At 35.9% G+C, this 26,181-nt stretch overlaps 1 protein-coding gene across 1 annotated transcript in view; it reads right to left on the bottom strand.

The window, feature by feature from the left end:
- Positions 1-26,181, bottom strand: part of MMP16 (matrix metallopeptidase 16) — a 291,993-nt gene that overhangs the window by 68,342 nt on the left and 197,470 nt on the right. The window contains exons 5-6 of the mRNA XM_015074740.3: positions 13,540-13,701; positions 11,379-11,590 (exon numbers count right to left, since the gene is read on the bottom strand). Coding sequence (XP_014930226.1) covers positions 11,379-11,590; positions 13,540-13,701 — 374 coding nt within the window. The remainder of the gene's footprint in view (positions 1-11,378; positions 11,591-13,539; positions 13,702-26,181) is intronic.

The raw sequence follows: 26,181 nt of genomic DNA, 5'->3' as shown, positions 1-26,181 counted from the left end.
TGATATCTCTGAAATACATAGTCCAAAAAGGAAATTCTCATCATGTTGACAATATCCTGGCACCAGAACCCATGCCTCCTGACTTTTAGCCTAAGTATCTTTTCAACAGAATGTATAGTTTTTCTTCAAATGAAATGGGGGGGGGGAGGGGAGGACGGATAGCTCATTGTTAGTTCACCCATCTCTTTCTCAGAAAAGCCTTCCCTGACATTGCGCATTAGGTTTTAAAAACTAGAACAAAACAAATATTTATATGTGTTTATTGCACCAAATACTTTCTTTCCTTTGAACTTACTACAGGTACAATTTTACTTGTCTTCTGATTCCGTGATTAATGTCTATTTCCCACAATGAATAGTAAGCTCTTTAAGCAGGTGGCATTGGAGACAAAGATGTTTATGTTACAGATGAAACTCAGGCTCGGTTGTGGAATCCTCATCATGCAAGCCTGGGCTTTTCCATTTTTACCATATCCTAGTATATTTTCTTAAACACGATAGGGGCTCAATGCAGATTATCTAATAAATACATTAATTAAATATGACTATATATCAATAACTGTGTCCCATATTTTCCTACATAAACCATTTCCCATATCATATATTTATGCAAGGAAAAGAAAATCTCCCATATAAACCCAAGAGGGGAATAGATGAATTGTCCTTACATGTATATTTAGAAAACTGTATGATTTCTTCAATAGTGGTCAGAATTCTAACCCCAAAATTTATTTATTTTTAATTTTTTTAATGTTTATTTTTGAGAGAGAGAGAGACAGAGACAGAGCACGAGTGAGGGAGGGACAGAGAGGGAGACACAGAATCTGAAACAGGCTCGAGGCTCTGAGCGGTCAGCATACAGCCCCACGTGGGCTCAAACCCATGAACTGTGAGATCATGACCTGAGCCGAAGTCGGACGCTTAACCGACCAAGCCACCCAGGCGCCCACCCCGCTTCGGTTTTTATAACAAACTTTCTTAGCTTCTTACTGCACCATACTCCTTCTTACCTGGAAGTAAGATAATTTGACATTTTTTTTTATGGACATAGATCAGATATACCTTATGAGAAGCCTTTCCCAGTTTATGTGGCCTTCCAAAGTGTCCCCACCACACTTTGTGCATTAGCCTATTACAGCACATCACGATGCATTATGATGCTCTCGTTAGTGATATCTCCTCTATCTCCTGTCATTCCCAATGTCTAGCTATTCCTTGGTAGTCAGTCAAAACTTCACTGAATTAAAGAGTAAAAAAAAAAAAAAAATAAAAATAAAGAAAATAAAAGAGTAGAGTAGAGTTAGTTTCTTAAGAGAAAGGACTGTTGTCATAGACTCCTTTGCAACTCTGTAAGGTCAGCCACACAGCTTTTCACAACACTAACAGTGGTGGTAATAATAATAACATCATCAACAACTCTCACAACAATAATAGCAGTTGCTGAAATTACTTGAGCACTTGCTATGTACCAGTCTCTGTGCTCCGTGCCTTACGCAGCTTACAATTCACCAGTGTTTGCTGAACTGACGAGCCTTGCTATATGGCAGTCCTCACATTGCATAAATTGACAGTACTTTCTGGATTAATTGCCAAATATCATGTCACTTTGCATGGTTTTAAAGTATTTCTATAGCAAGCTGAGTAAATTTTCACCATCGAGCCTACAAGATGGCAAAACTGTAGGTAAACAAAATATTTAGTTATCTTGATTCCCTGGAGGCTCGTGTTACTCAAGATTGATGAATGGTGGGCACAGATCCTCGTCTCACTGGATATCTTTTCTAGCCAGGTTGAATTATATTACTGAAAGTTGTCACTGTAATTTTGAACAAGGACATTTCTAGTCACAGTTCAAGGTAAAAGTCCATTGAATGAATACTTTAATAGCTTTTGCCGATCTACATGTTTTGAAAATGATATGGCTTCACTATCACTTAACATATTACAACCTTCACAGTTATCAAGCTTTTTTTATGCCACTATATTTTGAGCTACTAAATATCTAAGCAACATTACCACACTACAGATTTTAAAAAGCTGCTCACAATTCCATAATTCTGAGATTTGTCTGACATCATTTTTCTATAATTTCCATGCTTTGTCTACACATATATTTCAAATAATGCAATTCATGATATGTAATGTTTCAAATTTTACTATTTTATACTTGTATGCACATTATAATCATGTCTTGTAGTTTCACACATCCTCCATAACTTTTTAAAGATTACACTATATTTCATTGAGTCGATATACTATTAATTTGCTATACCACTACCACATTACTGGACAATTTGGGTTGCTTACAAAATTTTCTCCTACTGGCAAGAAAGCTGTGATGAATATAATTGCTCATTTTAGATTTACTTCATTATTTCAGGATGAATTACCATGCAGGGGATTACTAATTTGGAAACTATGCACATTTCCCTTTTTATTGTAAGATACGTATACTAATATATACACAGTTTAAACTTGAGGGTTTTTGTCAGCCTTACTCATTTGCTATTGATACTAATTATGCCTTCTTCAAAATAGTCATGTAAATAAACATACTATAATGCTCTGAAACTTAAAAGTATCATAAGAAGCACATAGAAGAATGAACAAAATAGTCAAGAACCTCCCTCATGGAAGTTAAATGCAGGAAAGATACAGGGTTAGAAGTAAAAATATTGTTCATTTAATAAATATTTATTGATACTGCCAATGGGATAAGTACTGCTAGTTAAGTTTAATTCTGTGAGTTGCTTTTTTATGTCAAGAAAAATACTTTTCAATTATATAGTCAAAGTGCTTATTAGGAAAGCTATACGTCAGTGTTTTACTATGGTTGAAGATATCCTTCTTAACACTGGTAATAGTCCCCACCCCCATCCCATATTGATTTTCAAGGAATTTTTCAGGTAGATGGTCACATACTTTGCAAATAATGATAGCTTTGGCCTCTACTTTATTTTATCTATTTCTATAGGTGTTATATATACTTCCACATGCAAAAGATAAAATAAACAAGTGCTTCTAAGAGATCCTGAAGAGCTGGCTGAATGTTTAAATAATTTCACATAATCCAGAAAACACAATGATAATCACAACATTGTTAAGTGAAAGTTTAAAAAGGGAATGGAAAAAATAAAGTCTCACTTTTGCTTTACAGAAATATAAGAGGTCAGAAGTGGAATAGTCACAAATGCCAAATATGGAAGAAAAAACTGGATAAGTGTTATTTTCAAAACTTCTAACACAAAGGAAAACCTACCTTTTTATGTATAATCTAAATTTTTTTTTTATTTTATTTAAAAAATATTTATTTGAGAGAGAGAGGTGAAAGAGAATCCCAAGTGAACTCTGCACTGAAGTGTGGATGGATCCCAAGACCATGAGATCATGATCCAAAATCAAGAGTTGGATGCTCAACCGAATGAGCCTCCCAGGCACCCCTATACAGTATAAATCTTGAACTAAACTTTGCTTATTAAAATACATAAATGAATAAACAAACAAACTTTGCTTATTAATCTTGCATCTGAACAATTACTTGTGAATGTGAGCACTTTCTTCACAAAAATCTCAATATAGAGCTATAGATTATGACAAACATGGAATAAAAAATATTTTTGGCACTGAAAAGACTTATTCATGATTGTAGAACAGGAAGATTAATAATGCTTGAAGCGAGTTTTTCAAATTAGCTCACGATATCCTTTCAGAAATCATTTTAACATGAGTATATGGAATTTTTCTATTCGTATTCTAAATTTATATCAAAATGATATAACATGATATATATATAGATATATATAATATTATGATCATATCATATCATATCATATCATATATAATGATTTTACATGATAAAACAATATTTTAATTTCCATTAAACGCATTGCAAACAGATATTTTATTCCTTTTTTTTAAAACTTCTTTCCATTGAAATATAGTTGACACACAATGTTATATTAGTTTCAGGTGTGCAACATAGTGATTTTTATTTTCTTATTTAAACTCCAGTTAGTTAACACATAGTGTGATATTAGTTTTACGTGTACAATTTAGTGATTCAACACTTCCATACAGCACCTGGTGCTCATCACAACAAGTGCTCTCCTTAATCCCCATCACCTATTTCACCTCCGTCTCCCCTCTGGTAACCATCAATTTGTTCTCTATAGTTAAAAGTCTGTTTCTTAGTTTGCCTCTCTCTTTTTTCCCCCTTTGCTTGTTTGTTTTGTTTCTTAAACTCCACATATTAGTGAAATCATATGGCATTTGTCTTTCTCTGGCTGACTTATTTCAGTTAGCATAATACTCTGTGGCTCCTACCATATCATTGCACATGGTAAGATTTCATTCTTTTTTATGGCTGAGTAATAGTCTATCGCATACATCTTCTTTATCCATTCATCAGTGCAGGGACCCTTGGGCTGTTTCCATAGTTTGGCTATTGTAGATAATGCTTCTATAAACAGTGGGGTGCATGTATCCCTTTGAATTAGTACCTTTGTATCCTTTGGGTAAATACCTAGTAGTGCAGTTGCTGGATTGTAGATCAGCTCTACTTTTAACTTTTTGAGGAACCTCCATACTGTTTTTCACAGAGGCTGCACCAGTTTGCATTTATGCTGTACTCATCACAAGTGTAGCTACCATCTGTCACCATGCAACACTATTACAATACCACTGACTATATTCTCTATGTTGTACTTTCATCCTTGTGACTCATTCATTCTGTAATTGGACACCCATACCTCCATCCCCTTTTCACTCATTTTGCCCATCCTCTACTGCTCTCCCCTTTGTCAAACACCAGTTTGTTCTCTGTATTTATGGGTCTGTTTGTAAGCATATATTGTTATATTTTATATTATTAATAAAAATATTTTTACTGTATCCAAAACAAGTATCCAAATGTATGCTTAAAATGTTTAAAGTCACCCCAAAATAAAGTGACTAGAGAGAATATTAGAAACTCAGATGACTGTGAATCCACTCTGCTGAGTACTTAGACACTTGTCCCAGTGGCTTAAGCAGACAGGATATGTCAGTAAAGAATTGAAATATTTCAAGGAGTAAATCTTAAGCCATAATAGAATACAAATATTTTGAAAATCAATTAATATTTACATCAAAATTCAGTATTACACATAATTCCAGTTGCTTCCTAAAATGTTGACTTATCTAAAATATTTGAAGAACTATGGTTTCGTACTATAAGAATTTAATTAATGCTCTGCAGTATCTTGGCGATTGTTCCCATTGGTCTAAAGTGAATCTAGTCCTGATTACAACATAGTATTAATATCAGGTAATACTTCCTGGAAGTACAGGATTAAGCTGTGACTCAGAGTAATTTTATATTACCCTCTGTTGTGTAATTTCTCTAAGTATTTTGTTCATAAAACATTTTTTGGATTCTTTGACCATAGAGTATTTGTAATTATTTCATTGAGTAAAGTGATATGAACAACAACAATCACAAACCATTCCATTCCTTTCCCTTATAACATACAAATTAGAGCTATTTTCTGAGATTTTTACTCAGCTAAAAGTTATTTTTAAAGTAACTTCAAACAGCATAGGAATTTGAGTTAATGAGTCAAATGAACAACTCAAAATGCCAAGTCTTTCTTGCTATATAAAACCTATCATTTCCTGAGTTTACTATACACCTATGATGGAATTTATTAGCTATTGTACAGATGAGGAAAATAAGGTCAGAAATATTTTTAAAAAAATTTACTGTCTGCTATGTTCATGGCACTGTGAGATCCACAGGTAAATAGAGGAGTAGTTACAGTCTTTGTCTAGAGCCTATGTGAAATGGCATCTGACTCCAAGTCTATTGTTAATGTCTAAAAGTTTAAGTTTTATCCTACACTGATATAAACGAGGACATACAAGTATGCAACCAAAATGAGTGACATCATTAGGTTGAGAGCTGGGAGAGAATTCTTCCAATTGCAAATGGCAAATCTATTCTTTGGAGTCATAAAAATGACACAGTATTTATGTAACCCACAATAAGCTCTTGTGAATTTCTACAAATATTGTTGTTTCCTTTCATAAACCTAGCTCCATGCAGACCCATGTAATAGCAGACAATATGGACAGGAATAGAGATCAGAGACAGACTTCTGCTGCTGTACAAATGGCCACAGAAATCTGGAAGATACGGGAATATTTGGTATTTGACAGAGAAAAACCTGCGAAGCCAGGTGTGTCCGGCAAGTTCAAAAAACAGCAGGAGACAAGTGTGGGTGGCATTGAGAGAGTAAAAGTGACCAGAATAAGAAAGAGGAGGTGAGATCAGAAAGGCAGAGCAAAATGCAGTGATCACGCAGCCTTGTGGGCAACTGAAAGAACCTTAGCCTTTGCCCCAACTTTACTGAGGTACTATTGACAAATAAAAATAGCTTATAGTTAAGGTATACAACTTGATGATCTGTTATAAGTATATATTGGGAAACGGTTACCACAATCAAAATAATAAACATATCCATCATCTCACATAGTAGCCTTAAGACTTGCTCTTCTGTACTAATAGCGAAGACATTTCACTATACTGCTGTGAATGCTGCTCCATGACAGCTTTGCCTTTTAACCCTATCCTTTCTAGCTCTACTATAAAGCACTGGCCTGTGTTTGTCCCCCTCGATATAAAGAACTGGTCAATTGCCAAATGAAACCGTGTGTGTGTGTGTGTGTGTGTGTGTGTGTGTGTGTGTGTGTGTACTCATGTGCTGTATGCTAAAAGAATTCCAGGTGTGGATATAGTTTTTCTTCCTGTCTTCCAACTTCAGGAAGAACAGTTTCTAGTGCTTTCTTTCTTATATAACAAAGTATTGTGGGCTGAAACATATCCTATACACGTCTGGCTAATTCTGTTTTCTTTCATACCGCAAAATAACTAAATATTCCATGTTTTTATTTTGTAGTCCAAAAGAAATCTGAAGACTCATTTGAACAATCAGATTTTCCTATTGTTGACTCAGTCACAACAGCAGCATCATGTGATACACACAGCTTATGCTCTTCAGGGAACACTCTTAAAAATCACCTCTCTAGAGTAAGGACAAAGCTTCTTTTGTATTGCTATTTTGTTTCTCTGCTCCTTGGCATTTTGTTTTGATTTTCATTTCTTGCTTTAGGTGGTTTGCATTCCCCAAAGATTATAAAGCTACATGGAAGGCTTAACTTTCTCAGGCAGATATCTCTAACTATATCTCTCTATATCTCTGTAGATATAGAGATAGACAGACATTGATATATATTCAGAATTTTAGCTATAGGACAGGATGGAATTTTATATATATACATATGCATATATATATACGCATATATATATATATAATTATACTTATATATAATAAATAACCTTTATTTCCTCTTTACCAATATACAAAAATATATATTTTATATATGTATATTTATAAAATTAAAATACATGTTGTATATTATATATATATAATGTTTATTATATTTCCATATAGAAACATATCCAGGTGAACTCACTTAAAATAAATGAGTGCTTAGAAAGCTCAGTGTAAATCAAATCTCTGAAGAGAAAGTTTGCTTCCCAAAAGAATTATGCTAAAACTACCATTCTAACGAAAAGTTCCTTTCTAATAAGAAAACAAAATTATCTGATGATATTAACCTTTTCCTTTTATCTAGATTTTCTTACTTTTTATTTAAAAAGACATATACACAGAACCTAAGTCATGGAAACTGTTGGACAAGTGATAATAAACTACCAGAATGAAATACTTTCAGTAATGTCATATTGGTTGACTACTATTGTATAAACACGATAGTAGCTATATTTTCATTAAATAATTATTATATCAGGATCCTTATTCATTAGCTTGAGCACTATGCAGCCCATATGAACCAATCTCTGCTTTGAAGAAGTTTGTAGTCTAGTTAAGGGATGCATTACAACGAGAAATAGAGAAGATGGAAATTAAAAGCATACTAGTCGAATGTAGAGGATAAATATACAAATCGCTAGAAGGATGTCTGCAGTTGAAGAATAGTCAGAGCGGCTGGGACATGTAGAAGACACTGAGGAGGGAAGTTTTAGATAAGCAGAGGCTTGCAAAGAAGCCTGGGACATTGAAACTGAAGGGAAATGATTGTTGGGTAAAGAAGGGTTGAGGAGATAAAGGTTTCCAATTTGTATAGAGAACCTGTAGTGAAGAAAAGTAGAGAATCAAGTTACATTAGTAAAAGTGAGATCAAAGAGTGGGTGATCCTAAAGTACACTCGAAGGAGCAGACTATGAAAATTAATGATGAGTACATTAAAAGAAAATTTAAAAGGCAGGCATGCACAAGAGAGCTGGCAGAGAGTAATTTCAGGCAGGTAGAACAGATATGGGGGAAAATGACATTAATCTGGCTTAAAGTTAGGCTAGCCTATTTAGGTATAGAGGGATAACTTAGGGGGCCAGCAGTTATTAATAAAGGAAAACAGAATTTATGGATGCTTTCCCACATCCTTCAGTGACCCATGGGGAACTTCTGTGTGAAGAAAGCTAAAATATAAGCTCCAAGAAGCCAGGGTCTAGCTGTTTTTTCTTTCTCCTTTTCTTTTTTCTTTTCTTTTCTTTCCTTTCCTTTCCTTTCCTTTCCTTTCCTTTCCTTTCCTTTCCTTTCCTTTCCTTTTCTTTTCTTTCCTTTCCTTTCCTTTCCTTTCCTTTCCTTTCCTTTTCTTTTTTCTTTCTTTAACTACCACATTGCCAGTGCCTAAAACAGCATCTCACATTAAGAGCTCAGCAAAGATTTCTGGCATATTTAATATTTTAAAATATAGTTTAAAGTCTGCCACCTTTGTTTTGAAGCTTTTCCTTTACTCTCAGGTAAGGGAAAGTTTAACACAGATTTCAGAATCAAGTAGACCTGAGCTCAACTACTGACTACTACTTACTGACCTTGTAACTCAGACTAACTACTTTTCTGATTCTCAGTATTCCCCTTTGTAAAACTGAGAATCCTATCCATCTTGCAGTACTATTATAAGGCTTAGAGATTAAGTGCCTAGCGTACATTCAGGCACATATTAGTTACCCAATCCACGGCAGCTATTAATTAAGGAGCAGGTATCATTCAATCATGCTTTCTTTGCTTCGATCAAATTGTGTTTATTTCTGATTTATATTATTTGTCACTTTTCACTAAGTTAAATATGTCTATCTTCTCTCTCTCAATGCGCTTTTTAGTAAACCAAATATCAATTTCTTTAATGTGCCTAAGAAATTTCTCTCTCAAAATTCAGCATAAGCTTTTTCTCGGTCAAGTTTTCTTGATCGATTCAACTAGACTTCAGTATTTTCTCTTCATATCAATGTCGTACCTTTTACTCCCGTATTTTAAAATTTCTTGAGTTCATGTTTGTCTTCACTCCTGGAATATAAGCTCCATAAAGACAGAGGTGCTACCTTCTATTCATACATCCCTGGTGCCTACTAAACTATACTGGGCATACTCACTGATTATATGAAAGAGATAATTATGAAAATTATCAAGTGATGTGACACATAATCCACTCAGTGGAGATCAAAAAGAATACAATGCCTATCAGAAGGTATCCTCAACAGTAATTATTCTTAGAAAGAGGGCAGGGACCAGTGGAAAAAAGAAATTAAATTCAGACAGAGTTTAGGAACTCTGTCCTGTGGAGAGTTTTGATTAAGGAATCCAAGGTACCATGAAAGTTTAGAGTATCAGGCCTTACTCATGTTTTTCATACACCTGATTTGACATTAATCGCAGTGGCTACTGCATTCTACCTGAGAATTGGTCTATTTGCTTTTTATTCACTCCTGATTCCAGGAACCAGTGATCACAAGACCTTATTTTGTCAATCAAGAATACTTCCAGTGTGCAGAGCAGCAAGGCTGGTGAAAATGATCATTACATATGAAGAAACCACTCTTTTCTCAGACCGACGATCTGATTAGACAGGAAGAATGGAAAGAATGCACTCAGAGTCAATTACACATTATATTCTCAGATATTACATTGATATCAAGGTATAAAGCTGGGATGTTGAAATTTGGCCAAAACAGAGAGAAGAAAAAATCCTTCAGATATCATTTGGTGTCTTATAGAATAAACAAATGACTGCATTTTGTTTTCATTTCAAGTAGTTGCTGTGAGCTTAGCCACAACGAGTAGCTGTATATAAAGAGAAAGAGCTTTTTTTCTCCTTGAATCTAAATTTATTAATCTACTTAAACTGAATCGGAGATATCTAATTAAGTATTGCCGAGCATTTATAGAACTCAAAAATCTATTCATGTGTTTGAACAAAAGCATTGATTTTTCCTGGTAAGTACGATGCTCTTATGCATATCAAATCCAAATCTTATTTTCCAATAAAGGAGACAGAGTACTTTGTCTATTAAAAATTATATGAAATCTATATTTTTAAAGTGTAGCCTCTGGTAGATAGGAAACTGTATAAGTAGGATGATATTTCATTATTTATCGATTCACATCTACTAAAAAAGAGAGCATATTATTTTACTTTTAAATGGATGGTATTGGTAAAATGTGGTTACTTTAATATTCTAATGCCAACATAAAACATAGTTTTCATTAATTTTTCACATTAGTTTGCAGATATTGAGGGAGAAATTATTTTTCAGTATTATACTATACTTTTCAACATTATGTTGAACTTGCTTTGTAAGTTCATTATGTAACTTACTTTGATACACTGTTTATCAGTGTTGTCTGAGAACCCAATGGCATTCAAAGGCATACTTACCAAAATGTAAAATCAGTTTTATCTGTAACCTTTTTAAAAATATAAATTAGGTAGATATAAATGCCTGGCTATCGAAAACAATAACATGTGCATGTAAAATAAAAAGGATGGTCTCATAGAGGAGATTTTCCTAAAATTTCTATCAGTAGATCCAAAACAAAATGATCACCAGCACTCTTAAAAAACAATGCTTTAATTGTCAAGTGAAATCACAGGGATCTCATAAAGATGTGCAAATCAAAGAGAGAATAGCTTTCGTGTGCCTGGAAGTGGCTAAGCTCCCAAGCCAATCATCCCGATTAGCTCCTATTCATGATTTCAATTATGCTTTTTTATCTGTTCATAACATGCAGCATTTTCTCACCCTTACATTTCTAGGCATTTTAGCTTCTGCTGACATAAATGCCTTCCCCAAATAGAATGTTACAGCAATCTTCTGCTAGACATTTAAGCCCATTTGTGCATTTATTTTCTAAGATGCTTTTTTGAAACTTCTAACTGTGAGAGGTCTGGGAAGGTAGTGTTAGAATGAATGAGAACTTGTTTTCTAAAGCGACACCGTAGACACTTGATCCACCGTTAAAAAAAAAAATCACAGCCTCCTACCTTGAAAACAAACATCTCACGGCGAAGAATAGCTAGAGTGTTAAAGTTCCCATCGCAGATGTTGGGTTTGGCTCCGGGATAGGAAGGTCTGCCAGTGGGAGGCCTGGGAGGTTTGGGCCTGTCATTCTTCCTCGGGTCAGCCGGAGGAATGGACCGGTGTGGGGGCACTGTCGGTAGAGGTCTTGTCGGTGGAGGAATCTTGTCAGGTGGACCTTTGAAAATATGAGGAAAGCGCTTGGTTCACTTAAAACTGGAATAGTGCTGGATGATATGCACAGAGTACAATCACTCAGGATGGGAGGGCACGGACTAAGTGAGCTAAGACGTCTTTAAGACTGCATGTTTTCTGAAAAAACAAACCGTCTTACCCAACAAACCATTGCCAAGTCTATCAGAAAGTCCTTATCATGCTAAATTCTGAATCCAAGTAACTAAACTTTCTTTGTTAATTTTTAATGACATTTTTTATAGCTTCACCACAGTCCTTATTGGAAAAGCTGCTTTCAAATCTTTTTTGGAAGTAGGTGGTGTATAAATAATAAATAAATGAAAATGAATACTGGAGCCATGCATGTAAGCTCCACCAAAGTTAATCCTAGATTTTGATAGACAATGATTCAATGCAAATATTTCTAAAAGATAAACATTAACGAACCGAGGTTTATTCTACTCTATGTCTCCAGCTGTATTTATCACCATTTCTTGACTTTGATTATTTTCTTCTAATGACGTTTTGACAAATTGCTAGATGAGTGTTTCATTTGAATACTGCATCTAAAACACCTATTGATTAAAACACCACTAGTAAAATATTAATGTGAAGAAGTATTTCTAAAAAGAGGTTTCTAAATTAAGCCAAAGTTTACACATGTAATTTGTTGCAGATGTAAAGCATCATTCCTCCAGAGATTTATTTTTTTAAAAGAAATACAGAGCTGTTCACACTTAATATTTAGATATGGAAAGAATATTCTTTTGCAGACCTTCAGTCTAGACCACTAATTCATGAGGTCATGAGAAAGAGCCTTCTTTCAGCTAACCACTTAGGAGGAATTTCTGATGGCACAAACTAGGTATAGATAGCACATTCAATATATGTGCTATTTAGTTTTGACTGAGACATTTCCCTTTTCTCAGTATCCCCTTAATAAAGAGTAGCACAAAAGTTGACTATTTTTTTTCAAATCTTATTTTAACCCTGAGAGAATGGTTACCACTGAGATACCAAAATTGAAAAACTAATGAATGCAAAACAAATTAGTGAACTTAAACTATGCTATTTAAAAATGCAAATGACGTCTTCTGAATACTGGATATTAACATACAGATAACATGCATTTGCCTTTGTGTTGTAAAATGAAAGCTTCACTTCACTAATTTAGGAAAGCATATTCTCTATATGTAAATTATAAATGTCAAGTTCTTAATTATGTGTGAAATAAATGTCTTTATAAAGGTCAATGGTTCTGTTGAGGGAGTTAGGATTATATATAGTAAATATGTATAACAGTCTTTCTCCCTTTGGTCTTAATTTGCACTCACTGACTGAACCCCATAAATAAAAATAATACTAGCATATTAGAAATTTATTTTGAATTATGTGTAAGTAAATTTTGCCATTCATTAACTTTCACTCCCATGTTTGTTAGCTTTCATTCTTAGTAATCACACGCTTTTGGGGTCATTTTATTGTATCCATCACACAAGTATTTTCTGTAACCTCACAAGTGATTTATCTAGGTACTATCTAACATCAAATATAAACTGAGGGTCAATCTGTCAGTTTTTACCAAAATCTCACTACCTCACAAGAGAGTCTTTATATTTCTCACTGCTTTTATTGGTTATATTCATTTATTACATTTTTTATCTGAATATTAAATACTAAAGTTATAAGTTCTTTGCTGTAACTGCAGGTTTCAATTAAACTCAATAAGAAAATTTTATCAGTGTATAGATTTTACCATAATCTGTATACTGAGATATCTGGGACTGTCAGACTTAATTGATAGAAGACTTCTGCCCATAGGCTAGAATTTTTTGTTTTCTTTTTTCCGTATTTATTTTTCTCAATACTTAGAGCATCTATCTCAAAGAAGGAAACAGCAGGAACTCTGGACTTCACTGTCGGGTTAACCAAACAGAAACAGTGGTAACCTACCATAAATCTTCTGGATGCCTTGCAAATCATCATTAGGTAGTTTGAAGTTGTCAGTTTCCATGTACTGGTAAAATGGGGCCATGATGGCAGTGGGGTCATTGGAATGCTCTAATCCCAGAGCATGTCCCAGTTCATGAACTGCTACAAGAAATAAGTCATTTCCTGTGAAAATGAGAAGAAAATATGCTATTGCAACTAATATCCAAGTACAGAACTGAAAAGCACAATTTGGTGTTATCAAAATTTTACCCAAGAAAACTAGGAGGAACCCTTCATTTCAGCTATCAGTATGATTTTACCATTGGATTTCTACTGGCAAAATCCGATATGCTATTTTTAAAAAGGTGGGGGGTAGGAGGTGATCATAATATAGTTACAGAAATTTAGAAACTGAATGGAAAGAAAAATAACAGAAGTTGAAGAGCAACAACATCAGAGATTGTTACAACTGCTGTTGAAATATCCTCCCAATTAGAAACCATGTAATATACAACATCTCACTTTTATAATCTTCACACTGAACATAATGTTAGCAATAAGTCGGTAAAAAACATAGGGCAGATACAATCCCTACTTTTATGCAGGTGGGTAAATTAAGGCATAGAGGTGACAAGTCTTGTCAAGAACAGCAAATCTTTGCATTTACAGACCTGTGATTAGAACTGAAAATTATTTTAACTCCTAGATGAAGGCTTTTCTTTTTTACCAGTCTAGAATATAAGAATACAGAAGTGTAAAGTAAAAGTCATAGGCTAGCAGTTATAATAACTAGGATTCTAGACCTAGCTCTATGAATACAAATTCTAATCAACTCTGGAGATTGTTCGGGCAATCTGAACAAAATATATTTATTTAGAGTGCCCATTTCTCACAGAAAATAATAATAATGATAAAAACAAACATCTCTCCCACCCGTGGTAAACTTGTACAGTGATGTCTATTTAGTGCAGACTCTCAGAGAAACCTTGTGCAATCAACCCCCTGCTGATGACTCCTACATGTTACCCCCTCCTGGATCATCATAATTAAACTCATGAGCAAAAGAGCCAGTCCTACATGCATATTTGTTAATTCTAAAAATTTAGTTAACTATGTGAGCATCAAGCAGTTGGGACTATTATACTTCTAAAGGTTATGCTCCTAAGTGAAAAAAAAAATGATCGAACATAAAATGTAAAGTTTGCATAGATCACTTGCAAATGATTTCAATGAACTTCCTAAGTGTCAGTTTTAGGAAAACTCTCCTCTAAGCATTTTTTATAATGCACTGTGATAATTCCCTTCAGAGAGGTTTTTGTTTTTGTTTCTCCTTCCTTTACACAAAAGTCAAGTACCTAACAAATATTTTTTTTTTCTACTCTGGAGTAGTCTGTCATAGAAAAATGGATGAAACTATGGGGCTGATTTATCATATGACATTACCATACTGAAAATGAGCCATTTGAAACACTTCAGGAATCTACCTGACTCTCAAAGAATAACTGATTAAATACTGGTATGAAACAAGTCAGAAGGGTTTAAAATGAAATAGAAGTTAACATTTCCAACCTCAAAGAGTTTATCTTCTCCTCTTACAAAATTACTTAAATGTACAAATCAAGACACAAAAAGAAAAATAATATGTATTAGATTTAACTAAAAAATATTAACTAGATTAAAAGTTTACTAACTTTGCTCTGGACTTTACTCACTTTGCATTCTGATCATTTTACCTGCAGTTTTTCATTTAATTCTCACAATTATGCTTTGAGTCAGTCACTATTATTATGTCCATTTTTAAAATGTGAAAACAAGACTTGGAGACACTGAATACAATTTGCAAATCCACATGGCAAGGTGCAGATGAAATTCAAATTTCTCTCAGTCTGATTAGAGGTCATCCTTTGAATTACTACAGTAAATCACACAGCTATAAAAAAGTATTAGCATGCACAACAAATTAGATAATGTAGTCATGTGAAAACAATTTCATTCATTAAACCATCCATTCATTCCAATACCTTTTACTGTATGCCTTCTATGAGTTAGGCACTGATGTAGGCTCTGGTATACAGTAGTGAACAAAATATACAAAAAAAAAAATCCCCACCCTTATACCATTTACATTTTAATGGGCACTGAAAAGAAACAAGATAGAAAAGTAAAATGTACAGAATGTTACGTAGTGATAAATGATAAAGAGAAATAGTAAGGCAGAGAAAAGATGAGGTCAGACAAGAAATGGAACCTAAAACATGTATGGATTTTAAATAATAGTAATGGTTTGGGCTTCTAGTCTGACTGTGGTGGGGATAGTTGTGAGTTTTTGAGTAAAGCAGGGACATAATCTGAATTACAGGATCACTCTGGTGACTGCTCTTGAGAATCAGGTACAGTGGATAAGGGAAGGAGCATGACTCAGTCTCTGAAGTTAGTACAATAACCCAGGCAAAGAGGCTGGTGACCTGGACCAAAGTGGAAGTAATGGAGGTAGAGGGAAGGAGTAAAATTCTTGATATATTTTAAAAGGAGAATCACAGGGTTTCTTAAAGAACAAGATGCAGGGCGCCTGGGTGGCTCAGTCAGTTAAGTGTCCCACTTCGGCTCAGGTAATGATCTTGGGTTCATGAGTTCGAGCCCCGTGTCAGGATCTGTGCTGACAGCTCAGAGCCTGGAGCCTGCTTCATATTCTGTGTCTCCCTCTCTCTCTTTACCTCCTCCCTGCTCATACTCTGTCTCTTTCTCAAAAATAAATAAACATTAAAAAACAAAACAAAACAAAAAAACCCAAGATGCAAGGTGTGAGCAAAGAAACACATTTTCTGGCCCTGTACCTAGAAGAACTTACATTGACATTCACTGAGATGGAGAAAACCACAGGAGGAACTAGTTCTTGTTGGTGTTTTTTGTTGGTGAGGCTGAGAGGTGGGTAGCATTACCAGGAGTTTTCTTTTTTTTTTTTTTTTTTTTTTTGAGTGTGAAGTTAGAGATGCTTTTAAATATTCAATTGGATATTCAAATCCAGTTGGACATATGCATATGGACTTCGTAGGTCGTTGTGGGCTAGAAGTATATATTTGGGCTAGGATAAAGTTGGCCCCAGTTAGAAGCATGGGTAGCTCAACTGCAGTAACAGAAATGAGGATAGAATACAATAGCACAGATTCTGGTAAATGGGTAGAAATAGTGATGGAAGATTAAGACAGCTTTCTTCTGAATGCTTTAATTTGCTTAGTGAAACAAGAGGATTCATCAACTGAGAGAATAACAGAAAGGAACAAGAGACAAGAATGTAGGAAACATTTGAATAGGTCAGTTGTAAAGGGTGGAGTAGGGAAGTATAGAATAATTGTCAGGCAGTATTCATGACCATGAATTTAAAATGGGATTGGTTTCATTTGTGGTAGGTCTTCCTTCTTCAGGATTATTTGGCTGTGTGTATGCAGGTAGCAAAGTACCAGTATTGATTCCACCAGAATTTTGGTATCTCTAGGTAGATAAGAAAAGCAGAAAGGCAAAGGAACTGTGAATATATGTAAGAGAGTGATTTTTAACTTTGCCATGGTATTTATGTCATGGAAAGAAGGAAGGAATAACATTATGGGATGAGGAAGGGCTGTGACAAGATAAGGTGATAAGATCAATTGAAGATCAACTATTAAATTCTATAGTGGTCAAAGGGTTTTGTGGTCTTTTTTTTTTTCAGTCATGATAGTATAAGGAGTAAGCTAGGAAAATACTCCATGATCATCACAGTAGAGATTTGAAATTGGATTTATAAGAGCAATGTCAGTGTACATCCATGGAAGTGAGTCTCGGAATTAGGATGGAATATGAAATTGGAGAGGAGATTCAGTAACTAAGAGCCCAGAAAAATGGAAAAATTGTCTATGTGAATGTTGAGATTACCAAGAATTAAAACAAAGGTGGCGTTGAAGGGAGTAGGACTGAACCAGGAGATAAAATCATTAGAGAACAGGGACAATGACTTGAGACTTAGTAGATGATTATTGCAAGGAAAGATAGTGGATGGAACAGTTTGATAAAATCCCAGTCAAAACTTGAAGTTTTTATGGAGTTGGATAAGAGAATAATCTGAAGTAGCATTAAAAAGAAAAAAGGCAGGGCATATACCATGACCCCAGCCTTTACAGTAGAAGGAATATGAAGGAGAAATCAGAAGGAATGTAAGGGAAAGAGTATAATCAATAGAGAGACCAGTGTTAGTTACGTAAAGAAATGTAAAGGGAATATTTTCTTTTTTTTCTTTATTTTAGTTTCATGATTTTGTTTAAATTCCAGTTAGTTAACATACAATGCAATAATAGTTTCAGATATAGAATTTAGTGATTCATGACTTACATACATCACCCAATGCTGATCATAACAAGTGCCCTCCTTAGTACCCATCTTCCCCCACTTCCCCTCTAGGAACCCTCGGTTTGTGCACTATAGGTAAGAGTCTATTTTATGGTTTGCCTCTCTCTCTTTTTTCCCCCATGTTCACCTGTTACATCACCTTTCTTAAAAATTTTATTTAAATCCAAGTTAGTTAACATATAGTGTAATAATGGTATCAGAGGTAGAATTTAGTGATTCATCACTTACATATAACACCCAGTGCTCATCTCAACAAGTGCCTTCCTTAATAACCATCACCCACTTAGCCATGAACCCACCCAACACCCCTCCACAACCCTCAGTTTGTTCTCTGAATTTAAGAGTTTCTTAAGGTTTGCCTCCCTCTCTGTTTTTCCTTCCCTTCCCCTATGTTTATCTTTGTTTCTTAAATTCCACATTAGTGAAATCATATGATATTTATGTTTCTCTGACTGACTTATTTCACTTAGCATAATTCACTCTAACTCCATCCACGCTGTTGCAAATGGCAAGATTTCATTCTTTTTGATTGCCAAGTAATATGCCATTGTATATATATATACCACTTCTTTTTTATCCATTCATTAGTTGATGGACATTTGGGCTCTTTCCATAATTTAGCTATTGTCAATAGTGTTACCATAAACATTGGGGTGCATGTACCCCTTTGAATTAATACTCCTGTATCATTTGGGTAAATATCTAGTAGTGTAATTGCTGGGTTGTAGGGTAGTTCTATTTTTAATTTTTTGAAGAACCTCCATACTGTTTTCCAGAGTGGCTGCACCAGTTTGCATTCCCACCAGCAGTGCAAAAAGGTTCCCCTTTCTCTGCATCCTTGCCAACATCTGTTCTGCCTGAGTAGTTAATTTTAGCCATTCTGAAGGTGTGAAGTGTTACCTCATTGTGATTTTGATTTGTATTTCCCTGATGATGAGTAATGTTGGGCATCTTTTCATGTGTCTGTTATCCATCAGGATGTCTTCTTTCAAGAAGTGTCTGTTCATGTCTTTTGTCCATTTCTTCACTAGATTATTTGTTTTTTGGGTGTTGAGTTTCATAAGTTCTTTATAGATTTTGGATACTAACTCTTTATCAGATATGTCATTTGCAAAAATCTTCTCCCATTCCATTGGTTGCCTTTTAGTCTCCTTGATGTTTTCATATGCTGTGCAGTTTTTTATCTTGGTAAGGTCTCAATAGTTCATTTTTGCTTTTGTTTTCTTTGCCTCCAGAGACATGTCTAGTAAGAAGTTGCTATGGCTGAGGTCAAAGAGGTGGTTGTTGCCTCTTTTCTCCTCTAGGATTTTGATGGTTTCCTGTCTTACATTTAGGTCTTTCATCCATTTTGAGTTTATGTTTGCATATGGTGTAAGAAAGTGGTCCAGGTTCATTATTCTGCATGTTGCTGTCCAGTTTTCCCAACACCACTTGCTGAAGACACTGTCTTTTTCCCACTGGATATTCTTTCCTGCTTTATCAAAGATTAGTTGGCCATATACTTGTAGGTCCATTTCTGGGTTCTCCATTCTGTTCCATTGACCTATATGTCTGTTTTATTGTCAGTACCATACTGTCTTGATGATTACAGCTTTGTAATACATCTTGAAATCGAGAATTGTGATGCCTCCAGGTTTGGTTTTCTTTTTTACATGTTTATTCATTTGTTTGTTTATTGAGAGAGTGTGGGGGGAGAGGGAAAGGGAGAGACTTTAATGTTAAGCAGACTCCATGCCCATCGCGGAGTCTGATGCGGAGCTTGACCTCACAATTATGAGATCCTGACATGAAATCAAGAGTCGGATGCCGAACGAACTGAGATACCCAGGTACCCCTAAAGGAATATTTTCAAAGTAAGTTAATTATTAAGGGAATTTAGCTAATGATTGACCTAAAACTTCTCTAAAGTAAACAGATACAGAAGATAGAGAAGGGAAGGAGATGGAGGTAGAGACAGCAATGTAGAAGTCATGGGAATTAGAGTCCCAGGGTTGAGGCGTGTCTTCTGTGCTTCCTATGGTGATAAATGAGTGGAGGTAAGGGTCCTAATCAAATTAGACCTCAGATTCCAACATATCAAGTATAAGAGATTATTACCACTTGAGAATGTTTAAAGGAATTTAAGAACATGACTTAAGAGTAGACAGGGAGTGAAATTAGAGGGGATGCAAGGGAAAAAATGTACAGTGGTTGAAAGGGCAATTTCCCATAATTGTCTTTGCTTAAATTTTTGTTGTTTTTTTCCACTGCCTACAACAGATTTTCACATTCCTCATCAAGATAATCAAGACCCTTCATATATAAGTCCTTGCCTTTCCTTTCCAACATTATTTCCCTGCATTTATTTTCCTGGCGTAACCTTCCTTCCAGTCTTAGAAAAATGTGCTCATTCCATCCGTAAGGTCTCTGCGTTAGCTGTCTTGTTTCTAGAATCCCTCGTGTCCACCCTCACCCCCATGCTAGATCTACATGAGGCAGACTTGACGTGACTGCCCAAATGTTACCTTCTCTAGGAAGTCTTTTCCCCAAGGGGTGCTGTTCCTACAGATTCCCACAGACCCTTGTGCAGCCCCTATCATAGCAATTGCACTGTATTGTCATCATCTTTTGGTAAATCTTCCCAATATCTTTTGTATTCTTTAAAAAAATTTTTTTTGCATTTATTTATTTTGAGAGACAGAGAGAGACAGAGCATGAGCAGGGAAGGGGCAGAGAGAGAGGGAGACACAGAATCCGAAGCAGGCTCCAGGCTCCAAGCTGTCAGCACAGAGACTGATGCGGGGCTCGAACCCCCGCACCATGAGATCATGACATGAGCCAAAGTCGGACGCTGAACCAACTGAGCCACCCAGGCACCCCTCTTTTGTATTCTTTAAAGACCAAAATTGTGCATCATTTATCTTGTGTCTCTAGTTCAAAGACATTGCCTGGCACATAGTAGATGACTAATCTTTATATCAGTTGGATGAATGGATTAGTTTCCAAGAACTGGAGGACTAATATGAATTTGGGTGGTAAAGAATATAATACTATTTCAGCCTAAATGTGGCTCAGAACCTTTTTCTTGATTTTCCCTAGCTTTATTGAGGTATAACTAAAAAATAAAATTGTAGGATACTTAAAGTATACATCATGTTGATTTGATATAGCTATACATTTTGTACGGATTCCTCCCCACTGAGTTAATTAACATATCCATCACCTAACATATTTAACTTTCTTTTATCCTTTTAGGTGGGAACATTTAATTTCTCCTCTCTTATCAAACTTCAATTATACAAGAACATTATCAGCTATAGTTACCATGTTCTACATTAGGAGCTCAGCCTTATTCATCTTATAACTGAAAGTTTATATGCCCTTTGACCCACCTCTCCCTATTCCCCCCCACCCCCAAAGTTTGTTTTCTATCATGCCAAGAATTAGAATGGAAAGAGAATGAGATCAGATATGACTGAGGAGGCCACTATTCTTACATCTTTCAGACAATGGAACTAAAGTACCCAACACTGTCAAGCCACTCATTGCTGAAAGGTCAGCAACTACATGTGCTCACAGCTAATGAAAAGAGGACACGATCTAGAGGAAATTGCTAGGGAATGCAGAACAAGCTTGATTTTATTAACTTTTATGGAGGAGGAATTAAAATGATTGGAGGGAGTAAGGAGTGAGAGGAGAAGGTAAAAAGGTCAGACAGTGGAAAATCAAAAGGCACAGAAGTTCAGTGTTACTGGAAAACAGGAAAATGTTTTCCAAAGATGCCGCTTGGAACAAAAACTAAGGAAACATGTCTATTGGGGACCATCTAGAGCATGTTCTAGTCACAGGCAGAGCTAAAAAAAAAAAAACAAAAGGAAGGAAGGAGACATTTATGAAGAGATGCAGGAATTATGAGAGTGTTTACAAGTATGTAAAACAAGGAGAATATTCTGAGGATGATGTGTCAGAGGGTAATCTCAGGTGAGATAAGAATGAGAAAGAAAAGGAGCCGCAGGCATTTTTAGATACCAAACACCTAACACCAACTCTCAATGAACTCCTTTGTGAGTCCAAGTCAGAGTCACCTTTGTTTAGATATAAACCTGATCTTGAGGAGACGTCTCAACAGCAAATAACATGTAAAGAGACAGAAGGACAGGTGTATGTTTACTTCTGGCCATGCCCACACCCAGAAAATATGGGTACAATTTGGCTGGAATGTATTATCAGTGGGCAAAAAGGGAAAGAGTTATCTCAACAAGAGCAGACCTAATGACCAAAAAAAAAATATCTAGCAAGGAGCCAGAGGACCTAGAAGAACCAAGGCAGTTGAACCAAGAACAGAAGGAGTTGGCACTCAAATTTACCTGGAATAATAGCAGTGACAACCCAGCTCAGCAAGGTAGCACTGGTTCAGAAAATACCTTCAGACACCCTTGGCCTTTTTGGGGCAAAACAGATACAATTTCTTGGCCAGAAAGTTCCAATGTAGCCTTACAGGGATTATGTTTTGTTTCTATTTTTCAACAACAACAACAACAACAACAACAACAACAACACCCAACCTTACAACATTCCTCCTTCAGTATCACATCCCCCTCCCCAGAAAAAAATGCCCCGACCAAACCTTATTCCTGAACAAATATGTAGGAACCCATCCTCTCCTTTCTGGCAGATAAGTATTGCTTTAAGTCATGCATCAGCTTCTCTAACTTTGTTGAATCATTAAAAGCACCTCAAATTTCTCCCAGGAAAATACTCTTTTAGTCACAATTTCTTTCTTTTTTCTTCTCTTAATGAAAGAAACACAGTATACCATGAAGGAAAACAAAGGAGCAAAAGTCATTTCATTTCATGTATCTGTTCTTTTCAGATCAATCAAATTTTTCCTAAGCACCATTTCCAAGGCCAAGGGCGGAGTCATTCCTTGTCTAAAGAATAAGAAGAAAATTAATAGGATCAGGATGTGAACTTATGACCTGTTCAGTACACCATAGCACTTTTAATCAGAAATACTGGCCAAGAGTTCCAAGTAATTGCCATTCTTCAGATGATTGGCAATAATATAATTAAATCTTACTTGCAGCTTCACAATAGTTTAAAAGGGTAAGTTGTTAAATAAAGTACCACCCTGTGATTTGAATTCCACTAGGAACAAAAGTTATTGGCATATGATGAGGTTTAGACAATTAAAATGCACCAGACCTCTTTCCTAATGATGAAAATAATAACTGCTTCTGTAACTTATCATTAATTCACATTATTTGAGATTCCTAATTGTAACATGCCTTGATCTTATCACCAGGCAGGCAAGAAAGGATAAATCAGCCTCCTGATTCTTAATACCGAAATAGGACTTGCTCCTTTTGTAAAGATTTTGAGTTTTGAGTTTGTTGCTTTCAATTGTATCTCTAATCTTCTTTCCTTTGTATACTCCAATACAATTTCAGAACACTGAACTGTATATTATGAAAGATAATGCATTATCTATAATTTCCTTGTCATAATTATGTCTTTATATTTTATTCCAAACTGTTTCATCCCTCCATGCATTTTCATATGCTATTCCCTCTGCTGACAACATACCATGAATGTTAAAAATGACTATATAATATTTCATATATAAAAAAGTTGTCATACATATTTCTAACATTTATAATCCTACCAACCTGAGCAAACACTAGAATATCACCACCACCACTGAATCTCTCTCTGGTTTCTCTCTTCTCTCATATTTTGGCTGTCCCACTCCCTCCAAGGGTAATCACAAATGTGAATTTTGAATTTCTCATTCCCTTGCTTGTATTTTGATGTTTTTATCAAATATGTATGTTTAAATAACTTATAGCTTCATAAAGATGGTATCATTCTGCATGTTGTCTCCTGAAACTTGTTGAAACACAGCATTTTCTAATTTTGTTTATCTTTTTGCTTATCTCTTATTCAGTCTTGCAAAATCTTACCAATCCTTTAAAACAGAACTCAAAATGACCTCCTCTGTGAAGCCTTCTCCACCTCCCCAGGTAAATTTCATTCCTCTGTCTTTGTGTATCCTTGGCCTTTTATAAACATAACTGGGTCATAACACATACCAAATTGTCCTGACAGTTTCTGATGCACAGAAGCTCCTAATATTTACTTGTAAGTTAAATGACTGATGGAACAGATTTAAGCAGATTTGTAATTTTAAATATTTAAACATTTAAACTTAAAATATTTAAATCCATGTGCAGAAAAAATATTCAGAAATTAGAATCAGTTCTTTGATTAGTATAAATTTCCCCAGTGCCTCGTAAGATAGACCATCTTAAATCTCAGTCCTCCCAGACTTTCCATAGAACATGTTTTGACAGTTGAGAAACTAGAGGGAGATATGGAGTCAGCCTCCACGAACGGCCCAATAAGACCCACCTCCTGGTATTTGCTTCCATTCGGTATCAGCTTGTTGTAGCAGAAACTGGTAGACGTGATGCTATTTGACTTCTAATGGTAGGTCATAAAATACACCATGATTTCTACTTAGTGTTCTCTTTCTCTCTCTCCTCTCCCTTGCCCCATCCCTCTCCCTCTCGCTCTGTCTCATTCTCTAATGACTCACTGCGGACAAGCCAGCTGCCATGCTGTGTAAACAGACCTGAGGAGAGGCCTATGGAGAAGAGCTGAGGCTTCCTGCTAACAGCCATGGGAGTGAGCTGGAAAGCTGATTCTCCGGTCCAGTCAGATAACTGCAGCCCCTCCCAATTATTTCACTGCACATTCATGACATACTTTGGACCAAAGTCACCCGGCTAAGCTGCTCTTAGATTCCTGACGCTCAGAACTGTATGAGATAATAGTTTGTTGTTCGAAGTTGCTGAGTTTTGGGGTGATTTTTTTTATGCAGCAATAGATAATAGATAATATAGGATGGTTCAGCACACTAACTCTTCTCCATTTGATTAGGATCAGGAGATAGGAAAGAAGAAGAGAAGGAGGAGGAGGAGGAGGAGGAGGAGGAGGAGGAGGAGAAGAAGAACCGAGTAGAAAAGGAAGCCACTCTGAGGCATCCGAGTACTTCGACAATAATCCTGAGATGACAATGGCTGTTACATACTGTCCGCTCCAACTATCTCTGCAGAAACCCAAAGGTTTGGCAGTAACGCTGTCTGAAACAAAGTCTGCGACTGAAAATTACCAGAGATGGAAGTATCAGCTACTTCCCTGCCTCATATGTTCTTTGAGTTGCGTAAACCCTGATCCCTTGGTCGCATGTCTATTACCACTTTCTTTGCACATCACTGAAGAGAGGGCCACTCCCTCGGTGGCTGGCAAAACCCGTGCTCCCTGCCGGACAGCCAGAAAACCGTTGGGGTGAAAGAAGAACGAGAATGAAAGAGTATTTATTGAACATCTATTATGAACCAGAACTATGTCACTGAACTTGTCATCGAATCTTCATGATCTATACCTGCTTACCGTCCTTTTCTAAGAATGCTTTCAGAGGCAATACAACTCGCTCAGTCAGGCAGCTCGCACTGGGGAGAGTTGGGCTGTATTTTCCATGCTGGCTGCCCAGCTCCAGACAGCTGTGCTCTGAAAGATAGAAGCTGACAGAGGCTGATTTGGGGCAGATTTTCTCACATCTCTTTCTGCCACTTTTACTCTTCCGTCAAGTCTCCAGGTCCTCAAAGGCTTGGTGTCCTGCTCTTGTCTTCCCCCCGCACCGCTGTCCCTGTCTTCCACACTTCATCCAGACATGGCTGTTCCCCAAGGGCCTCAAACTTCAGAATGATCCCCTGACTCCTCCTCTAACTGCTTTCTCCCAATCGAGTCAGACACGGTCTGACTAGGAAGACAGCGGATTACTGCAGTCATGTATTAGTGCTTATCATATACGGGCAAATATAATGCAACGAAATTACAGTTACAACTGGCACTTATATGTGTGTCAGATCAATTTTATTGAGTTTTATTTAATGACAAATCCAATTTGCTTTCACATATGTTCAAATCTTTAAACCGTTTTCTTGTACACAGTACTATTAACGATGCCCTCACACTAAAAGACCTAAAGGCAACAAAACATTTTTATAGAGTATTATAAAAGCAACAGCAAGAAATATCGCACATACTTTACATGTATTACTTTATCTATGTCTCACCATGTTAGTTCTGTTTTTACTATCGCCATTTTACAGATCGGTAAATGAAGATTTCCACAGACTGGGTGATGGCCAGTTACTCAGTAAGTGGCAGGAATGGAGGTAAGCCCCCATACAGTCTAGGCTCACAACCCTAAACTGAGTGCACAGAGGGAAGGGATTT

The sequence above is a fragment of the Acinonyx jubatus genome, chromosome F2 (assembly GCF_027475565.1).
Source record: "Acinonyx jubatus isolate Ajub_Pintada_27869175 chromosome F2, VMU_Ajub_asm_v1.0, whole genome shotgun sequence".
Classification (NCBI taxonomy): domain Eukaryota; kingdom Metazoa; phylum Chordata; class Mammalia; order Carnivora; family Felidae; genus Acinonyx; species Acinonyx jubatus.
Note: the sequence above shows the minus strand (reverse complement) of the source record. Positions and strands in the feature narration are given on the sequence as shown.